This window comes from Myotis nattereri (assembly GCF_964212035.1).
Source record: "Myotis nattereri genome assembly, chromosome: 9".
NCBI lineage: Eukaryota > Metazoa > Chordata > Mammalia > Chiroptera > Vespertilionidae > Myotis > Myotis nattereri.
The window spans coordinates 39,917,735-39,934,582 of NC_138084.1; the positions used below are offsets into that span (position 1 = coordinate 39,917,735).

Here is a 16,848-nt window from a genome sequence, read left to right on the forward strand (position 1 = left end):
TTCCCCCAACATTGAAGTATTGTTAAATTTGAATCAAAGCTTTCTGCCCAATTGTACACATCACAAACACTTCCACATCTTCTTTTATGACTAGTTTTTATCAAATAAATTATACAGCAATGAACTTCTTCCTGTTTGCTTCAAATGTTTAATTTTCTATAAGTAAGTTCAGAATTTCCACATATTATGGATAAGTACTATAATACCAAATCACTTGATAATTCCTCCTTCTGTGTTACTATGAGGAAGACATCCATAAAGACATGATAGTTAAAATAGAATCTCAGTGGGAACTAAATTTTAGAATATCCTAAATGCTTTTGCCCTCTCTCCATGAAGAAAAGGTAGAGATATATTTGGATGTTGCTTAGCCCAGAATATTTAGTCTTCCTCCTCCAGCTGACTTATATCTAGACAGTTTTTTTATAGGATGTGATTAGTTATACTCTACATTATAGGCTCATCTAGATTAAAATAATCTCCCATTTCATGTTTCATCATAACTGAAAAATATTCTTTGTCAAGTATCTCCTCTTGTTATTATTCGATTTCTAAATCTGACCGGTGATTTTTTTTTCCAGAAACAAATTACGATATGAACTAAGTTCATTATTTTATAAAAATGACATTGAAGTTGCTTGCTGTCACGTCCTTTCTTAATCATCTATTTTTGAACTTTTAAAATTGAGAACTTTTATGTGGCAGAACTTTTTTCAGGCATATGAATAAACAAAGATAAACGGCTTCTTACTATCTAAGAACAAGACCATCCAGGATCTACAACACACATACAATGCATAAATACATACGCACATGCACATAGTAATACGCATTTCACATTTTGGGGATTTTAGGTTCCATAATAGAGGGATAGTTCAGATTACTAATACCAAAGGCATCTTCATGCACATTAAGCAAAAATATGTGGAATACTCTCAGATACATAGACTGTGAAATTTATTCTTTCCATTTTTTTTCCTGCCTATCCTCCAGAGTTAAAATTTCCATTATGCAGAGGATAATCTTTGGTCTTCTCTTCTCTATAGCAGACTTTATTTTTAATTAGGGAAAGTGGTAGCAGAGCAAGCTGGCTTTATTCCTGGTACCATTTGATGCTCAGGGGAAGCTAGCAGAACATTAGGAGTCTATTTAATCCCATCCTTTAAAAAAACTTTTAAAACTCCTCACCTGAGGATATGTTTATTGATTTTGGAGAGAAAGGAAGAAAGGAAGAGAGGGAGGAAGGGAGGGGAAAAGAGAGAGGGAGAGAGAGAGAGAGAGAGAGAGAGAGAGAGAGAGAGAGACAGAGAGAGAGAGACAGAGACATCGATGTGATGTGAGAGACAATCATGGATCGATTGCCTCCCATACATGCCCCAGGGACTGAACCTGCAACCTAGGCATGTGTCCTGACCTGCAACCTTTCTGGTGTATGGAAAATGCTCCAACAAATTAGCCACACAACCAGGGCTCCTTCCCTTTTCTGAAGAATGGAGATATAACTGACACATAACAGTATGTAAGTTCAAGGTGTAGAACATATTGATTTGATAACTGTCTACATTACAATATGTTTGCTGCCATAGTTTTAGCAATTATTTCTATCACATCACATAATTGTCATTTCTTTTTTTTTGTGATCAGAACATATAAGAGTTAGTCCCTCAACAATTTTGAAGTATATAACAGTGTCGTTGATGAAAATCTTTATTTAATGTCATTTTTGAATAGGAACAAAAAGAGATTAAACTGTTCTTGTGTGTGTGTGTGTGTGTGTGTGTGTGTGTGTGTGTGTGTGTGTGTTTTCAGGAATCTAGGCATATGGATGAGGAGGAGGAATCACTAATGGAGAGTCCATAATTGTCTCTGATATGCACAGCAACTAACAGTGGCAGGAAGAATGTCTATGCCTAATGACACCCAGTTCCGTCCTTCCTCATTCCTTTTGCTGGGCATCCCAGGGCTAGAGGACATGCATGTCTGGATTGGATTCCCCTTTCTCTTTGTGTATCTTGTTGCCCTCCTGGGGAATGCTGCTGTCCTGTTCGTGATCCGGACTGAGCATAGCCTCCATGAGCCCATGTACTACTTCCTGGCCATGTTGGACACCATCGACCTGGGCCTGTCCACAGCCGCCATCCCCAAAATGCTGGGGATTTTCTGGTTCAACCTCAGGAGCATATCTTTTGAAAGCTGCCTTTCCCAGATGTTCTTCATCCACTTCTTCACTGTTATGGAGAGCATTGTGTTGGTGGCCATGGCCTTTGACCGCTACATTGCCATTTGTAAACCCCTTCGCTATACCACGATCCTCACCAGCAAAGTCATCAGCGTTATTGCAGACATTTCCATTCTGCGGAGCCTGTACATGGTGGGCCCACTGGTGTTTCTCCTCCTGAGGCTGCCCTTCTGTGGGCATCATATCATCCCTCATACCTACTGTGAGCACATGGGCATTGCCCGTCTGGCTTGTGCCAGCATCAAACTGAATATAATGTTTGGCCTTGGCAACATTTCTCTCTTATTATTGGATGTGCTCCTAATTATTCTCTCCTATGCCAGGATCCTCTATGCAGTCTTTTGCCTGCCTTCCTGGGAGGCTCGACTCAAAGCCCTCAACACCTGTGGATCCCATATTGGTGTTATCTTAGCCTTTTTCACTCCTGCCTTTTTCTCTTTCTTGTCACACCGTTTTGGCCACAATGTTCCCCAATATGTCCATATTCTCTTAGCCAATCTATACGTGGTAGTTCCTCCAGCCCTCAATCCTGTAATCTATGGGGTCCGGACCAAGCAGATTAGGGAGCGAGTGCTGAGAATTTTGTTCAAGAAAGATATACAAACAGTCAGAGATCTTGAAAGATTTAAATAGAATTCATGTTTTGTGCACTGTAAAATTAGATTGTCTTATGTCTAACCAATTAGAAAAAAGGAAGACAAAGAAAAATATTGAGACCAACAACATTAATTATCTTTGAATTGCAGGTTTTATGTTTAATGTTAATAATATGTACATTAATGATAATATTGGATTGCAACAGTTTAGTGTCTTCATGCAAAAAGATGAATTTAGACCCTTATTTTCCACCATAGAGAAAATTAACCTACAGTAGATCAGAGAACTAAAGACAAGAGCCTTGGTATAAGATTATATAGATAAGACAATGGCAAAAATATTATTAAATGATTAATTGTACTTCACTAAAATTAAAATATATTTTCTTTCAAAGATACTAATAATAAAATGAAAAAGCAAGCCACAGTCTGTGAGAAAATATTTTTATATCATATGTATGATAAATGATTTGTATCAAAATATATAAAGAACTCATAATTTAATTATAAACGTAGCCAAATTACCCAATTAAAAAATAGACAATAAGTCAGTTGGAGAAAGATAAATATCACATGATCTCACTTATTTGTGGAATATAATGGAACAACATAAATTGATGAACAAAAACAGATCCAGAGACAGAGAAGCATCAATCAGAGGGAAAGCGGGGGAGGAGGGGGGGATGAAGGGGGAGAGATCAACCAAAGGACTTGTTTGCATGCATATAAGCATGACCAATGGACACAGACACTAGGGGGGTGAGGGCATGAGCGGGGGGGTGGAGGGGCAATGGGGGGATAAGGACACATATGTAACCTTAATCAATAAAGAAAACAAAAAATAGACAAAGTATTATATATGCATTTTTTAAAACATATAAACAATTAGTCAATAAGTACATAAAAATGCTCTTTATAATGAATCACTAAACATGTGCATATTAAAATCACAGTATGGAACAAACATCAGCTCTCTGTGCAATTACAACTTCTTTAAAAGTTTACATCTCTAGAGTACTTTTGAATAAATCTATATAACATCTCCATCTCAGAGTCTACTAGAGAACCAAGGTGAAGATGGTATTCTTTTCTTTATGGCGTATTTTCAACATTTTTCTGTCATGCTTTATGGTTTTGTTATGAGATTTTTCAAAGCTAATGTGTCTTATTTAGCTTGAAGCTTTTATTTACTTTGGTCTTTGATTTTCCTTATGCAGAGAACTTACATGTAACTTTTCTAATAGGGTGGTCTTAGAATCAACCTCTTATAAAGGTCCAAAGAAGTAGTCTTCCCATCATTATAAGATTGAAGTTACATTGCCTATTAAATTCAATTCTGAGAAGTTATATAGCACTGCCTTCAGCATACTCTATTGATTCCAGCAGTCATATGCAGCTCCAAATTCAAAGAGAGAGGAATCAGACTCACATTTATCGATGAGTAGAGTGTCAATTATCTATATATATAAAAGCCTAAGTGACCGAACAACCAAAAGGCCAGTCAACCAGTTGCTATGACAGGTACTGACCACCAAGGGATAGATGCTCAAAGCACAGGATCAGGCTCCCTCCTGTCTGGACCAGACCTGCAGGGATCGGGTCAAAACTGGCTGTCTGACATCGCCCGAGGGGTCCCAGATTGTGAGAGGCCGCAGGCCAGGCCGAGGAGCCCCTCAGGGGCCTCTAGTCTATCTATCTATCTATGTATATATAAAGAGCCAGGGGCCATCACATCTGAAACAACTGAACGGATGACTGAACAGGCTGAGTGGGGCAACAAGGCCGTCAGGGGGTTTAGTGAGGGACAACCAAACGACTGAGCAGCAGGCTGTGTGGGGCGACCAGGCCCTCAGGAGGGTTAGTGTGGGACGACCAAACGACTGAACAGCAGGCTGCGTGGGGGGATCAGGCTGGCGGGGGCGGGGGGGGGGCAGTTGTGGGCAACCAGGCCAGCAGGGGGGGCAGTTAGGGGAAACCAGGCTGGTGGGTGGGGGTGCAGTGGGGGTGACCAGGCCAGCAGGGGAGGTTGTTGGGGGCAATTAGGCTGGCAGCAAGGGGGTAGTGAGATGCAACTAGGTCAGTGGGGGTGACAGTTGGGAGAAACCAGGCTGGCGGGGGGTGGTGGTGTCAGTTAGGGGCGACCAGGCTGGCAGAGGGGGGAAGTTGGGGTTGAGCAGGCTGGCAGAGGGGTGCAGTTGGGGCGATCAGGCCAATAGGGGGTGACAATTGGGGGCAACCAGCCAGCAGGGGGGGCAGTTGGGGGCAATCAGGCAGGCTAAGTAGGTGAGCGGTTAGGAACCAACTATCCCAGATTACGAGAGGGATGTCCGACTGCCAGCAGTCACTCCTAACTGCCCCCCACCGCCAGCCTGCAGTCGGGGGGGGGCAGTCGGACATCCCCTAAGGGGTCCCAGATCGAAGATGGTGCAGGCCGGGCTGAGGGACACCCCACCCCCCACCTCAGTGCATGAATTACATGCACCGAGCCACTAGTATATCAATAAAAGAAACCATTTGACACTTCTAACATTCTGCGTGGAAATCATTTTAGCTAAATCCAGTTCATTATAAGTGTTTTCTATTTTCCATGTTACTGAAGGCAACAGTTTGGCCAAACTTGATATCTTGATGTCAAAACTATCCCCTTTCTTAAGCTGTTAATTCCACCTTTCTCATTTTTCTTCTGTCCTCACCTTCATTCTCCTCGAGGTCCATCAGTCTTTCTTTCTATGCATGGCTTTCAAAGAAATAACACATGTTTTGGGTTCATTAAAATGGAACCTAATTCAAGGTAGAAAGTTTCCTCTTGGTTTTCTATTCTTGCGTATAAGAAATGCCAAAATTTAAGTGTATAAAACAACAAATCAAATATTTTATTATGTTTACAGATTCTATAAGTCAGGAATTCAGAAAAAGCACACCAAGGAAGACTCATTTTTTTCAACAAAACATAGCATCTCGGTTGGGGTAGCTCTAATGGATGAAATCAATTTAAATAATTTAGAGATTGCAATATGTGGGGTAGGTGATCCAAAGCTAGTTTCTTTACTGATATGTCTGGGCCTAGGCTCAGCTAAGACTCTTATCTGGAGCTTAACTTTGCAAGATTCCTTGAGACTGAGTGGTTTCTCTCTGTCCTGGTAATTAGCCTCTTTCCTTGCTCATATAATCATTAAACAACTGGTGGGGTAATCATGAGTAAGAAGTTAGCTCACCTTATTGAGCTTTCCTATCTCTAAAATCTTGGGTTATCACATGACATTTTTGTTGCTTTATCTGGTCTTTCACCTAAATAGTTCATGAGGAGTGGGGCAAAGGAATAATAGGCATATCAAATTTAGGCTATGACAGAGATGATGTAGAACAAAGAGGGAAGACTGATGGGACATATCATTGAAGAAGGCAGATAATCATTTAAATCAGGAATTTAAATGTTAATCAGGAATTTAGGTTTTTAAGTAGGAAAGCAGAAAAGCTACATTGTCATTGGAAAAAATAGAGAGCTGGTGACTCTTGCCCCAGAGTGCCAATGTAGGGAGGAAGAACTCTCCAGTGAATATTACTTCGTCTCTGTCAGAAACCCAGGGAGACTACAGTCCCCATCCAACTGGACGCAGGGCCACCGCACCAATATAAATGCCTATTCGTTGCCAGCAAGGTGTGGACCCAGAGAGAGGTCAGATTATATTTTCAAGCGCTGTCCTCTCAGAGACATTTGGAAAGCAAGGTAAGACTGTTATTCGTAGTTAGGGTTGTGGAAAATTGGGAATGAGTTCATGCTAAGTTAGAATAGAGTGAGGAAAAGAAAATAAGTGTGTAACACAGCATTGGAAAAAGGATAAAAAGAATACACAGGCAAGCTTTGGGCAGTACAAATTTTATACCATAAATTTTCATGGCAACATATATTCACATCCGTAGTCCCACACATACAACAGCAGGTGAGATACAGAAGAAAACTCTATATCAGTTCATTTATTTTTTTCAACTTTATGTTAGGTACAACATCAAGAGACCAAGGACTATGCTTTCCTGGCACCTAGCACATTTTCAGACCTACTAAATGAGATAAGCAGGTATGTTTGTGAACAGACACATTGACTGAATAAATTATGAAGCATAACTGTGACTACTAATAAAGTTTTTTATATTTTGTTTTGTTTTGTTTTATTTTATTAGGACTCAGGACCAAGGTAAAAAGTTAACTGAGAAATAAGATAACATGTAATAGTGCAGGTCTTTTCCTAGTAGCATACCACTATGCCATGGGACTATGAATTAGGCAGAGATAAGATGAAAGGTGGAGGGTAGGGTTTTCAATTTTGGTATTATTTACATTGTGGGTCAGATTTTTCTTTTTGTTGTTGTGCTGTTTTTTGTTTTTTTTTTGGCAGGGGGGGCGGGATGCTCTGTGCATTGTAGGATGTTTCGCAACATCCCTGGCATCTAGACATCAGTAACACTTCCTTCAAGTTGTGATAATAAAACAATGTTTCCTGACATTCCTAAATATACCCAAGGGGAAAACAATCAATCCTGATGCAAACCGCTGGTATAAAGAATCTCTTCTTGTTATCTTTATCAGGTAGAGGACTTGAAATGGTGTTAATGTACACTGGGGTAGCTGAGGTGGAGGTGTGGAATATAGTGGAGTACCAACATGATGCAGAACCGAGAGAATGACTGTCTGATATAAGTTCATTACAGAACATTAGAAACCATGATCTCAAAGAGGAGAAGCTGGGGCCCAGTCTCATCATTGTGCCTGGCAAAGATCTGAGGTTGTATACATCTATTTTGATGGGATAGATTGGTTTTTACTTATGAAATGAGTAACTGGTTGGTTTGCTCATTGGTAACTGATCAATTCTGTGTAGCACTCCTGGAAATTCAGAGGTGAGAATAGGAAAGAGCTTTCTTCTGTGGATAAAACCATAATAATTCTACCACCACATGCTCTAGCTCATTTGGGTGACAGTTTTCACTGAAAGATAGAGCCATTAATCTCCAGAATCTAGAGAAGGTTGCACAGATCACAGAGTCCAGCTCTTAAAGGACAAACCTATGGACTCACCTTTCAGGGTAGGGCCCATGATAATTTTAGTTCCTGTTTTTAAAACACACATTCATTTCTAGCTGCAATAAACTTCTTGTGCTTCTTTGTAAAATATAGTTTTTGATCCATTTCATATCCTACATAAAGTTTATTTTGTTCAAATCCATACCCACAGTATTTCCTTTGTTTTTCTACCATCATGCAACATTTTATTAAAATTTCATCTTTATATCACCCTCATCACAGTGTGAGAGTATTGGCCAAGTCTTATTCAAATTTTCTATCTAAATTTCTACCCAATGTCTCATCCCTTCTTTCTGTTACTCCTAAAAGGCCCCAGAGGGGCCACATTTTTTGCTACAGGATGGTCCTATAGCAAAAGGAGGCTTTTTCTGTGCATCTGTCTCTGATGGGTACTACTCAAATATGAACTCCCCCAATTTCCAGGCAACTAGCCCCATACACTATCATTTCCACACTGTTTTCAAAATTGCTTCCATTTAGGAAGTTAGCCAATAAACAACTTCCCCTTTCTTGATTGTCTTAAAATATGAACTCAGGATAAGTAAATCCAGGAATTTGCCACTCAAGCTATATAAAGAACCATTTAACAAATTCCTTTTTCATTCAGTACTTAAAGGAGACATTCAGGAAAACATCAAGATTGGGATAGAGCTATGGTCGGCAAACTGTGGCTCGCGAGCCACATGCGACTCTTTGGCCCCTTGAGTGTGGCCCTTCCTAAGCCTTAGGAGCACCCTAATTAAGTTAATAACAATGTACCTACCTATATAGTTTAAGTTTAACAAATGTGGCTCTCAAAAGAAATTTCAATCGTTGTACTGTTGATATTTGGCTCTGTTGACTAATGAGTTTGTCGACCACTGGGTTAGAGTATAGCTTTACTAAACTCTAATCTAAAGGGTATCCAAGGTGACACCTCCTTTTCCATGTATAAGTGAGTTAAATGGACTTGAATATGGGAGCTAAAAAAACCGCAAAACTCTTTAGGTAGCCCTGATTACACTTCCCAAGAAAGCTTCTTAAATTAATTTAAGTTTTTGTTTGTTCAATGGAAAATGAGACCATTTCAATTTAGAACATTGTATACTGGTAAATCAAAGTTTGCCCTAACTTTATAAGCCCCTGTGCAACATGTCTTCCTTTTCTTGTCTTTATTCATGATCCAAAATGTTTTGGATGAAGATGGCTGTTGGACTATCTAGCTAATTTGGAAACTATGTTATTAATCACCTGGTGTATGCTGGATGTTGTTATGAATTTTCTCTGACTCAGTCATTTAAGAAACATTGTTTTCTGAGAATTTGTATGTGTGATGCGGTTTTAGGTGCATGAATAAACAAAAGTAAATTTTCAGCCTCCGGTTTCAGGATCAAATAGTCAAAGGTATAGGCACAGTAAAAAAAAAAAAAAAAAAAAATATGCATATCCTACATAAAAAACCCTAAAATGGCAGAATGAGTGGTGGAATGACTGGTCTCTATTACGGGCACTGACCACCAGGGGGCAGACACTCAATGCAGGAGTTCAGCCAGAAGCCAGGCTCATGGCTGGTGAGTGCAGCAGCTGTGGTGCAAGCCTCTCCCACCTCCACTGCAGGCGGGCAGTAAGGAGCGAAGGGTCCCAGACTGCAGGGGTCCCAGACTGCAAGGGCCACAGACTGTGATAGGGTGCAGGCCAGGCTGAGGGAACCCCTCAACCCCCAGTGCATGAACTTTGTGCACTGGGCCTCTAGTATATGTATAAACATGCATGTATATTTACAAATATAAATATACATAATACATAGATAAATGGTTTTCAAATACATATATAAATGGTCCTCAAGTTTCTCAATAAAATAATGTGTTGAATTTCATATGCTAAAGTATATTTCATATACATTAAATACAATGTATGTAACACCAGAAAGTACAAAAAACAAAGACCTTTATTATTTCTACTCCTTACCTTGAATATCACCTTCATGGGTATTCTCCTCTCTCTTCTTGTTCAACCTTTTGTGAATCGGAATGATCTGAGGAAGAGTGGGACTGGCTTGATTCCTGGAGCCATCTGATGTCCAGGTAAGGATGGCAGGATAGTTTTAATAATATTGAATGAGAGAAAATGAATATTACAGTTATTTTGAATTTTATCAGGAGACTGGGAAAGAAGAAGTGGAGCAAGCATCCTTCATGTGAAGATGACTTCTAACACCAATACGCAAAATCAACAACAGTGGCAGGAAGGATGTCTATGCCTAATGACACCCAGTTCCGTCCTTCCTCATTCCTTTTGCTGGGCATCCCAGGGCTAGAGGACATGCATGTCTGGATTGGATTCCCCTTTCTCTTTGTGTATCTTGTTGCCCTCCTGGGGAATGCTGCTGTCCTGTTCGTGATCCGGACTGAGCATAGCCTCCATGAGCCCATGTACTACTTCCTGGCCATGTTGGACACCATCGACCTGGGCCTGTCCACAGCCGCCATCCCCAAAATGCTGGGGATTTTCTGGTTCAACCTCAGGAGCATATCTTTTGAAAGCTGCCTTTCCCAGATGTTCTTCATCCACTTCTTCACTGTTATGGAGAGCATTGTGTTGGTGGCCATGGCCTTTGACCGCTACATTGCCATTTGTAAACCCCTTCGCTATACCACGATCCTCACCAGCAAAGTCATCAGCGTTATTGCAGGCATTTCCATTCTGCGGAGCCTGTACATGGTGGGCCCACTGGTGTTTCTCCTCCTGAGGCTGCCCTTCTGTGGGCATCATATCATCCCTCATACCTACTGTGAGCACATGGGCATTGCCCGTCTGGCCTGTGCCAGCATCAAACTGAATATAATGTTTGGCCTTGGCAACATTTCTCTCTTATTATTGGATGTGCTCCTAATTATTCTCTCCTATGCCAGGATCCTCTATGCAGTCTTTTGCCTGCCTTCCTGGGAGGCTCGACTCAAAGCCCTCAACACCTGTGGATCCCATATTGGTGTTATCTTAGCCTTTTTCACTCCTGCCTTTTTCTCTTTCTTGTCACACCGTTTTGGCCACAATGTTCCCCAATATGTCCATATTCTCTTAGCCAATCTATACGTGGTAGTTCCTCCAGCCCTCAATCCTGTAATCTATGGGGTCCGGACCAAGCAGATTAGGGAGCGAGTGCTGAGAATTTTGTTCAAGAAAGATATACAAACAGTCAGAGATCTTGAAAGATTTAAATAGAATTCATGTTTTGTGCACTGTAAAATTAGATTGTCTTATGTCTAACCAATTAGAAAAAAGGAAGACAAAGAAAAATATTGAGACCAACAACATTAATTATCTTTGAATTGCAGGTTTTATGTTTAATGTTAATAATATGTACATTAATGATAATATTGGATTGGAACAGTTTAGTGTCTTCATGCAAAAAGATGAATTTAGACCCTTATTTTCCACCATAGAGAAAATTAACCTACAGTAGATCAGAGAACTAAAGACAAGAGCCTTGGTACAAGATTATATAGATAAGACAATGGCAAAAATATTATTAAATGATTAATTGTACTTCACTAAAATTAAAATATATTTTCTTTCAAAGATACTAATAATAAAATGAAAAAGCAAGCCACAGTCTGTGAGAAAATATTTTTATATCATATGTATGATAAATGATTTGTATCAAAATATATAAAGAACTCATAATTTAATTATAAACGTAGCCAAATTACCCAATTAAAAAATAGACAATAAGTCAGTTGGAGAAAGATAAATATCACATGATCTCACTTATTTGTGGAATATAATGGAACAACATAAATTGATGAACAAAAACAGATCCAGAGACAGAGAAGCATCAATCAGAGGGAAAGCGGGGGAGGAGAGGGGGGATGAAGGGGGAGAGATCAACCAAAGGACTTGTTTGCATGCATATAAGCATGACCAATGGACACAGACACTAGGGGGGTGAGGGCATGAGCGGGGGGGTGGAGGGGCAATGGGGGGATAAGGACACATATGTAACCTTAATCAATAAAGAAAACAAAAAATAGACAAAGTATTATATATGCATTTTTTAAAACATATAAACAATTAGTCAATAAGTACATAAAAATGCTCTTTATAATGAATCACTAAACATGTGCATATTAAAATCACAGTATGGAACAAACATCAGCTCTCTGTGCAATTACAACTTCTTTAAAAGTTTACATCTCTAGAGTACTTTTGAATAAATCTATATAGCATCTCCATCTCAGAGTCTACTAGAGAACCAAGGTGAAGATGGTATTCTTTTCTTTATGGCGTATTTTCAACATTTTTCTGTCATGCTTTATGGTTTTGTTATGAGATTTTTCAAAGCTAATGTGTCTTATTTAGCTTGAAGCTTTTATTTACTTTGGTCTTTGATTTTCAACAAGTTTACTTAATGTGCTATTTATTTTTTAAAACTACATCATTATTATTGAAATCTGTAGCTTTTTAAAAGTTAAGTTATATGCCTTTCATTACTTTTATAAAAAATATGGCTGATAGCTTTTCAAATATTGCTTCTATATGAATTTCACTTCTCTTGCCTCATGTGATTCCAATTAACCTTAAGTGGTTTGGTTATTTAACATTGTTTAATAAATTTCCTAAGTTTAGAGTCTTAAAAGATCATCAGTTAATTCATTTCATAGATTTCATTGACTAGAAATTTAAAGAAGATAAAAAGGGACTGCTCTTCTCTGCTTCATAATGTTTAGGATCTCAGATATAATCACTCCAATTGTTGAGAGTGATCCAAATGACTGGTGGCTAGAAGTGGATTGTAGCACTCATTTCTAGGATGGTTTCTTTCTCTCATGTCTTGCTTCTAGGCTAGAATATTAGAAATACAGGTTCACCTGGGATCCTTATGCAGAGAACTTACATGTAACTTTTCTAATAGGGTGGTCTTAGAATCAACCTCTTATAAAGGTCCAAAGAAGTAGTCTTCCCATCAGTATAAGATTGAAGTTACATTGCCTATTAAATTCAATTCTGAGAAGTTATATAGCACTGCCTTCAGCATACTCTATTGATTCCAGCAGTCATATGCAGCTCCAAATTCAAAGAGAGAGGAATCAGACTCACATTTATCGATGAGTAGAGTGTCAATTATCTATATATATAAAAGCCTAAGTGACCGAACAACCAAAAGACCAGTCAACCAGTTGCTATGACAGGTACTGACCAACAGGGGATAGACGCTCAAAGCACAGGATCAGGCTCCCTCCTGTCTGGACCAGGCCTGCAGGGATCGGGTCAAAACTGGCTGTCTGACATCGCCCGAGGGGTCCCAGATTGTGAGAGGCCGCAGGCCAGGCCGAGGAGCCCCTCAGGGGCCTCTAGTCTATCTATCTATCTATGTATATATAAAGAGCCAGGGGTCATCACATCTGAAACAACTGAACGGATGACTGAACAGGCTGAGTGGGGCAACAAGGCCGTCAGGGGGTTTAGTGAGGGACAACCAAACGACTGAGCAGCAGGCTGTGTGGGGCGACCAGGCCCTCAGGAGGGTTAGTGTGGGACGACCAAACGACTGAACAGCAGGCTGCGTGGGGGGATCAGGCTGGCGGGGGCGGGGGGGGGGGCAGTTGTGGGCAACCAGGCCAGCAGGGGTGGGAGTTAGGGGAAACCAGGCTGGTGGGTGGGGGTGCAGTGGGGGTGACCAGGCCAGCAGGGGAGGTTGTTGGGGGCAATTAGGCTGGCAGCAAGGGGGTAGTGAGATGCAACTAGGTCAGTGGGGGTGACAGTTGGGAGAAACCAGGCTGGCGGGGGGTGGTGGTGTCAGTTAGGGGCGACCAGGCTGGCAGAGGGGGGAAGTTGGGGTTGAGCAGGCTGGCAGAGGGGTGCAGTTGGGGCGATCAGGCCAATAGGGGGTGACATTTGGGGGCAACCAGCCAGCAGGGGGGGCAGTTGGGGGCAATCAGGCAGGCTAAGTAGGTGAGCGGTTAGGAACCAACTATCCCAGATTACGAGAGGGATGTCCGACTGCCAGCAGTCACTCCTAACTGCCCCCCACCGCCAGCCTGCAGTCGGGGGGGCAGTCGGACATCCCCTAAGGGGTCCCAGATCAAAGATGGTGCAGGCCGGGCTGAGGGACACCCCACCCCCCACCCCAGTGCATGAATTACATGCACCGAGCCACTAGTATATCAATAAAAGAAACCATTTGACACTTCTAACATTCTGCGTGGAAATCACTTTAGCTAAATCCAGTTCATTATAAGTGTTTTCTATTTTCCATGTTACTGAAGGCAACAGTTTGGCCAAACTTGATATCTGGATATGAAAACTATCCCCTTTCTGAAGCTGTTAATTAAACCTTTCTCATTTTTCTTCTGTCCTCACCTTCATTCTCCTCGAGGTCCATCAGTCTTTCTTTCTATGCATGGCTTTCAAAGAAATAACACATGTTTTGGGTTCATTAAAATGGAACCTAATTTAAGGTAGAAAGTTTCCTCTTGGTTTTCTATTCTTGCGTATAAGAAATGCCAAAATTTAAGTGTATAAAACAACAAATCAAATATTTTATTATGTTTACAGATTCTATAAGTCAGGAATTCAGAAAAAGCACACCAAGGAAGACTCATTTTTTTCAACAAAACATAGCATCTCGGTTGGGGTAGCTCTAATGGATGAAATCAATTTAAATAATTTAGAGATTGCAATATGTGGGGTAGGTGATCCAAAGCTAGTTTCTTTACTGATATGTCTGGGCCTAGGCTCAGCTAAGACTCTTATCTGGAGCTTAACTTTGCAAGATTCCTTGAGACTGAGTGGTTTCTCTCTGTCCTGGTAATTAGCCTCTTTCCTTGCTCATATAATCATTAAACAACTGGTGGGGTAATCATGAGTAAGAAGTTAGCTCACCTTATTGAGCTTTCCTATCTCTAAAATCTTGGGTTATCACATGACATTTTTGTTGCTTTATCTGGTCTTTCACCTAAATAGTTCATGAGGAGTGGGGCAAAGGAATAATAGGCATATCAAATTTAGGCTATGACAGAGATGATGTAGAACAAAGAGGGAAGACTGATGGGACATATCATTGAAGAAGGCAGATAATCATTTAAATCAGGAATTTAAATGTTAATCAGGAATTTAGGTTTTTAAGTAGGAAAGCAGAAAAGCTACATTGTCATTGGAAAAAATAGAGAGCTGGTGACTCTTGCCCCAGAGTGCCAATGTAGGGAGGAAGAACTCTCCAGTGAATATTACTTCGTCTCTGTCAGAAACCCAGGGAGACTACAGTCCCCATCCAACTGGACGCAGGGCCACCGCACCAATATAAATGCCTATTCGTTGCCAGCAAGGTGTGGACCCAGAGAGAGGTCAGATTATATTTTCAAGCGCTGTCCTCTCAGAGACATTTGGAAAGCAAGGTAAGACTGTTATTCGTAGTTAGGGTTGTGGAAAATTGGGAATGAGTTCATGCTAAGTTAGAATAGAGTGAGGAAAAGAAAATAAGTGTGTAACACAGCATTGGAAAAAGGATAAAAAGAATACACAGGCAAGCTTTGGGCAGTACAAATTTTATACCATAAATTTTCATGGCAACATATATTCACATCCGTAGTCCCACACATACAACAGCAGGTGAGATACAGAAGAAAACTCTATATCAGTTCATTTATTTTTTTCAACTTTATGTTAGGTACAACATCAAGAGACCAAGGACTATGCTTTCCTGGCACCTAGCACATTTTCAGACCTACTAAATGAGATAAGCAGGTATGTTTGTGAACAGACACATTGACTGAATAAATTATGAAGCATAACTGTGACTACTAATAAAGTTTTTTATATTTTGTTTTGTTTTGTTTTATTTTATTAGGACTCAGGACCAAGGTAAAAAGTTAACTGAGAAATAAGATAACATGTAATAGTGCAGGTCTTTTCCTAGTAGCATACCACTATGCCATGGGACTATGAATTAGGCAGAGATAAGATGAAAGGTGGAGGGTAGGGTTTTCAATTTTGGTATTATTTACATTGTGGGTCAGATTTTTCTTTTTGTTGTTGTGCTGTTTTTTGTTTTTTTTTGGCAGGGGGGGCGGGATGCTCTGTGCATTGTAGGATGTTTCGCAACATCCCTGGCATCTAGACATCAGTAACACTTCCTTCAAGTTGTGATAATAAAACAATGTTTCCTGACATTCCTAAATATACCCAAGGGGAAAACAATCAATCCTGATGCAAACCGCTGGTATAAAGAATCTCTTCTTGTTATCTTTATCAGGTAGAGGACTTGAAATGGTGTTAATGTACACTGGGGTAGCTGAGGTGGAGGTGTGGAATATAGTGGAGTACCAACATGATGCAGAACCGAGAGAATGACTGTCTGATATAAGTTCATTACAGAACATTAGAAACCATGATCTCAAAGAGGAGAAGCTGGGGCCCAGTCTCATCATTGTGCCTGGCAAAGATCTGAGGTTGTATACATCTATTTTGATGGGATAGATTGGTTTTTACTTATGAAATGAGTAACTGGTTGGTTTGCTCATTGGTAACTGATCAATTCTGTGTAGCACTCCTGGAAATTCAGAGGTGAGAATAGGAAAGAGCTTTCTTCTGTGGATAAAACCATAATAATTCTACCACCACATGCTCTAGCTCATTTGGGTGACAGTTTTCACTGAAAGATAGAGCCATTAATCTCCAGAATCTAGAGAAGGTTGCACAGATCACAGAGTCCAGCTCTTAAAGGACAAACCTATGGACTCACCTTTCAGGGTAGGGCCCATGATAATTTTAGTTCCTGTTTTTAAAACACACATTCATTTCTAGCTGCAATAAACTTCTTGTGCTTCTTTGTAAAATATAGTTTTTGATCCATTTCATATCCTACATAAAGTTTATTTTGTTCAAATCCATACCCACAGTATTTCCTTTGTTTTTCTACCATCATGCAACATTTTATTAAAATTTCATCTTTATAT

At 40.2% G+C, this 16,848-nt stretch overlaps 2 protein-coding genes across 2 annotated transcripts; both read left to right on the plus strand.

Annotated features, from left to right (window-relative positions):
- Positions 1 to 1,900: 1,900 nt before the first annotated feature.
- LOC308525442 (olfactory receptor 52E8-like) lies at positions 1,901 to 2,872 on the plus strand (the record flags this gene model as incomplete). The annotated part of the gene is made up of 1 exon (XM_081100262.1): positions 1,901 to 2,872. The coding sequence occupies one exon, from the start codon at positions 1,901 to 1,903 to the stop codon at positions 2,870 to 2,872; it is 972 nt and encodes a 323-aa protein (XP_080956388.1).
- Positions 2,873 to 10,144: 7,272 nt separating this feature from the next.
- LOC308525443 (olfactory receptor 52E8-like) lies at positions 10,145 to 11,116 on the plus strand (the record flags this gene model as incomplete). The annotated part of the gene is made up of 1 exon (XM_081100263.1): positions 10,145 to 11,116. The coding sequence occupies one exon, from the start codon at positions 10,145 to 10,147 to the stop codon at positions 11,114 to 11,116; it is 972 nt and encodes a 323-aa protein (XP_080956389.1).
- Positions 11,117 to 16,848: the final 5,732 nt, after the last annotated feature.